Source organism: Sinocyclocheilus grahami, unplaced genomic scaffold (genome assembly GCF_001515645.1).
Source record: "Sinocyclocheilus grahami isolate Dianchi unplaced genomic scaffold, SAMN03320097.WGS_v1.1 scaffold79.1, whole genome shotgun sequence".
Lineage (NCBI taxonomy): Eukaryota > Metazoa > Chordata > Actinopteri > Cypriniformes > Cyprinidae > Sinocyclocheilus > Sinocyclocheilus grahami.
In genome coordinates, this window is record NW_015505258.1 from 1,255,565 (window position 1) to 1,260,408 (window position 4,844).

The 4,844-nt window shown below is 37.2% G+C and overlaps 1 protein-coding gene across 3 annotated transcripts in view; it reads left to right on the forward strand.

The window, feature by feature from the left end:
• The first annotated feature begins 641 nt into the window (after positions 1-641).
• aldh3a2a (aldehyde dehydrogenase 3 family, member A2a) overlaps positions 642-4,844 on the forward strand; it is an 8,408-nt gene continuing 4,205 nt past the window's right edge. Inside the window, exons 1-4 of one of the 3 annotated variants that reach the window (XM_016273525.1) lie at positions 1,102-1,320; positions 1,661-1,717; positions 1,904-2,094; positions 2,172-2,403. In XM_016273525.1, the coding sequence (XP_016129011.1) occupies positions 1,275-1,320; positions 1,661-1,717; positions 1,904-2,094; positions 2,172-2,403 (526 nt within the window). In that variant the 5' untranslated portion in view covers positions 1,102-1,274. Of the gene's footprint in view, positions 699-1,101; positions 1,321-1,660; positions 1,718-1,903; positions 2,095-2,171; positions 2,404-4,844 lie in introns of those variants that run through there. The other 2 variants (XM_016273528.1, XM_016273527.1) reach the window with 2 other exon arrangements.

The following is a 4,844-nucleotide window of genomic DNA, read 5'->3' on the forward strand; positions in this document are numbered from 1 at the left end:
TCAGTTAATCAGCATTATTCACAGCTTTTTAAAGTGATGAAATTTGACTCTATATTTTATATACCCAGCAAAATCCCGAGTTAAATCAACTCTACAGTGTTAAAGTAACTCTGAAGCAGAGTTATTACTGTTGAGGATTATGTGATAAGTTTTCATGTCTAAAAGCCTGAGCGGCTGACACAGAACAACATACGCTGTTTGCATTCAGTGGATACTCTTCAAAATGGCGCTATGGTGACGCTACGTTTCTGGACGTTGATTGAGGAAGTACCCTTGCTGTCTATGCGAGGGTCAGAGAGCTGTCAGATTCCATCAAAAATACCTTAATTTGTGTTTACGAAGATAAACGGAGGTCTTACGGGTTTGGAACGACATGAGGGTGAGATACTGGTTAATTTTTGGGTGAACTATCCCTTTAACTCGGCTTCAGTGTTCCTTTAATACTCTGGAGATTGGGACAATATGTAGCCTACTCTGAGCAGAGTTGATTTAACTCTGGGGATTTTGCTGTGTATAGATTTATCTATATTATACAGCTAACCTTCATCAGAAAAAGGCCATAAAACGAATAAGATTAGTTTTTAAAAGGACGTTTCCCCATGCTGATTACACTAGTCCAGCAGGTGGCGGTATACATCAATATAATATAACCGCCATAAAACACAGAAGAAGAAGACCAGGCAACGACGTCTTCAGAGGTAATGTAATCCGCCTGTTTCAGACATCTGAAAGTTGCCTTTTATTCAGCAGCTTTGCACATCACAATCTTGCCAATTATCATTATCGTACGGTCTAAGGTTACAGATGTAAAATGTACATAGAAATTGCACTTCACTGAAAGTGTGGAAGACTTAAAGAATTAATTGTATTTTCCCACATACTAGAGGGAGGTAAAAAGTATCCACATTTAATTCCTCAAATTTAATACTACGTTTTTCCACGCCTCAGAAAAGTCTGAAATCAAGACGCAGAGATTTTCCCTGTGAAGCACAAAGCTCTGTTACGTTTAACTTAATCACAATTTTCTTAATGTGCCGATTATGTAGGACTGTACACCAAATGTTAATTGAACTAATTATTATTTTTCTTGCTTTACTGAAGTCGTTCCCAGCATTTGACAAAACCGAGGTAAAATTATATGAACGCATCGTTTAGTAAACTGATTCAAAAGATTCGAGTCACTGAGATGAATCAAAATCCCAAACTCCATAAAGACCGACAAACTCCACCCACCGGAATTACATAACCAGAGGTCGTCCGCCTAGAAAACCCACATGGAAAAGACAATTTTGACTACAGCTGAAATAAACAAAAATTTATGTAAGTTCTTCAACAATCATACTGTGTTCACATTTCTGCTTCTAGACCCTACTGCTTTCATGCCTGTTGCTTCTTTTGTCAGAGTATTACCCTAAATACATTTGGGTTTGCTTAAGTTGTTATTAAATGCTTCTTTATCATGATGATCTAAAAAGTATGTACTTTAGTCCAATAAAGTAAAACTTTTTTAACCCTCTTGTGTCTGAAGGTGTTTTGGGGCCATAGAGAAGTTTTGACATGCCCTGACATTTGTGCTTTTTTCAGTTGCTTATAAACATATTAATAGCTCAATTTTAATAACACTGTATTCATGACAAACTGGGCTGTACAATTACTCAAGTACTTTACACTCCTGGACATCAGCTATCAAAAGAGACCCGACAAAGAAATCTTTCAGGTAAATTTAACTGGAATTCCTAATGTCATAAACGTACAGACGTTTCAAGAGGGTATAGTACATGTTCCGAAATATAACGGCCTTTGTGAAATATGCACGCTGTTTTTCTTTTTAAACTCTATTTTATTTTTTAGAAAAGAGTATTATCTGGTCAAATTTGTTTTATTAAATCTTCTCTGCTTGTAGACTCACAATCTCTAGACCGACTTTCCAAAATGTCTCGGGAGCAGCAGGCTGTTCAGCAGGCCAGGAAGGCTTTCTTAACTGGAAGATCTAAACCCCTGGACTACAGAATTAAACAACTTCAAAACTTAAAGCGATTCATTAAAGAAAAAACAACAGACATTGCCAATGCCATGAGAAAAGACCTCCATAAGGTGAATCAAAATTGCGATCTCTGCATGTTTTATTTGGATGTCTGTTTGTATTGAACATAATAGCTGTGTTTTCACAGACTGCAAATGCAACACAGCTGTTTGAGATCCTCGGCTTGGAGGGAGAAATCAATCTGGCTGTCAGCAAGCTGGCTGAGTGGGCAGCTGCTCGTCCTGTTAATAAAAACCTTCTCACCATTGCAGATGATGTGTACATACAGCCAGAGCCTCTTGGTGTTGTGCTTATCATTGGGGCATGGAACTATCCAATAGCAGTTACCCTGCAACCACTTGTTGGTGCCATTGCTGCAGGTAAAGCACAAATCTGCTGTTTGTTGAGACTGTCAATATGCCATGTAATTATTACTATGTTTAAAGGTAGAAAAACACCATCAAATATCACAAAAGTAGTCCATACAGCTTAATTGTGCACTATATGTCAAGTCTTCTGAAGCCATACAATTTCTTTATGTGAGGAACAGATGTAGCTATTCACTAATATACCTGCGAACAGCCTTTTACAAATCACACATGGTACTAATTAACTCAATATTAATGTCAGTGCCTTTGTTTTATTCAAACTTCTTTAAGTACTGGACTAATGCGCAATAACTGGTGGGTAAATTTCCCACTCCACTTCCTGTAAAGTGATGTATTGATGTTCCCCTATTGATGCTCCCTTTGGATTGGAATCTCGCTTAAGTTGGCAGAATACCTGTACCTTGCTAAGTCAACTTCGAAGTCCACTTATGGTCAAATGGAATGCACTTTGTGTCTGTACTGTACGTGTGTGTGTTTGTATGGGAGAGAGAGTGGGAGAAAGAAAGCGTGATTTCAATAAAATTGAATTTCTGTGGGAAAAAACGTGGTAATATTTTGTAATTTTATCCTATTGCTTGTTATATTTATTTGCTCGGTCAGTGTTTTTGTGGGTGTTGTTTTTTTTGCTGTAATAAGCTGTGAGGACCTTTGATTTAACTGAAGTCATTTTGAGAAGTGATATGGAACTCTAATGCAGTCAAGACCTGTTTTGAACCTTTGAAGTAATTAAAATAATAATAATCAACCAACTTCCTCAGTATAATGCTGCGTCCCAATATTCTTGCATCCTTAGCCGCATCACTTGGGGGAAGTATATGAACTGCGGCCAGACCTGCATTGCACCTGATTACATCCTCTGTGAATCCAGCATCCAAGACAAAGTGATTAATGAGATCCAGAAATGTATCCAGGTTTGTTTACATTTAGATGCTATTGCTCTTTTGACAATGACTTTTTGTCCTCATTGTCTTATTTATTTACATGTAGGAGTTTTATACGAATGACCCCAAGAGCTTTGCAGACTATGGTCGAATTATTAACCAGCGGCATTTTAAGAGGATAATGGCACTTACGGAGGGTAGCACATTGGCTATTGGAGGAGACAGTGATGAATCAGAGTGTTATATTGGTATGCACTCATTTAGCAAAAGTTAAGGAAATATGCAATGCTGTCACAAGTTCATTGTTTCCTTTGTGCTTCAGCTCCTACTGTTTTGAGGGATGTGACACCAGGATCTAAAGTGATGCAGGAAGAGATCTTTGGGCCAATTCTACCCATCATTATTGTTAACGGCTTAAAAGAAGCAATTCAGTTCATCAACGAACGAGAAAAGCCTCTGGCACTCTACATTTTCTCTTCCAGTAAAAAGGTAGAGTGATGCATTATTTCCACCAACAGTAAAACCGCAATTGAACAATTTGTATTTTCTCGCAGGTCATTAAACAGATGATATCAGAGACATCTAGTGGAGCGCTTGTAGCCAATGACTGTCTGGTGCATTTCACCATAAGTGATTTGCCTTTTGGTGGGGTTGGTGAGTATCTTTATTCATTTTTATGGATTTCTAAATCGGCAGAAAAACATTGATTTATTATGTAATTGTATAACAGGGAATAGTGGAACTGGTCGCTACCATGGCAAATACAGTTTCGATCAGTTAAGTCACCTTCGCAGCTGTCTTATTAAGAAGCTGAACATGGAGGGAGTGAATCAGATGCGCTACCCTCCCCATACAACGGAGAAGTTACGCTGGGCCCGTGTTTTACTCTTGAAGCAAGTTAATCTGGCTCGCTGGCGTCAGGTGGCACAGGTTGCTGTGATTGCTGCAATGGCAGCCTTTGTGGTGCAGGTGAGATGTTCCTCCAAATGGGTAAATGTAGTAAATAAGAGCTAAATATAATGTTTCCTACAGGATATTTAATAGTAGGCTTTTTAAAAGTATGCATATACAGTATGTACATTACCATTGAGAAGTTTGGGGTTGGTGATTTTGTTGTTTTGTTTTTGGCTAAAAACTAATATTCTGGAATATTTTTCCAATTTAAATTTTTTTTTTTCTTTTGAGTATTTAAAAATTTAATTTATTCCTATGATGCAAAAAGCTGAATTTTCAACAACCATTATTCCAGTCTTCAGTGTCACATAATCCTTCAGAAATCAATGTATACTGATTTTTTTTGCTCAAGAAACAATTCTTATCATCAACCTTGACAACAGTTGTGCTGCTTAATATTTTGTGGGAACCGTGATACATTTTTCAGGATCCTTTGATGAACAAAGTTCAAAAGAACAGCATTTCAAATTTTGTAAAACAATGTTAAAGTCTTCACTGTCAGTTTTGATGAATTTAGTGCATCCTTTTTTGAATAAAACTATAAAAGTATTCATTTTCCAGAAAAACAAAATAAAAACTTATTGACCCATAACTTTA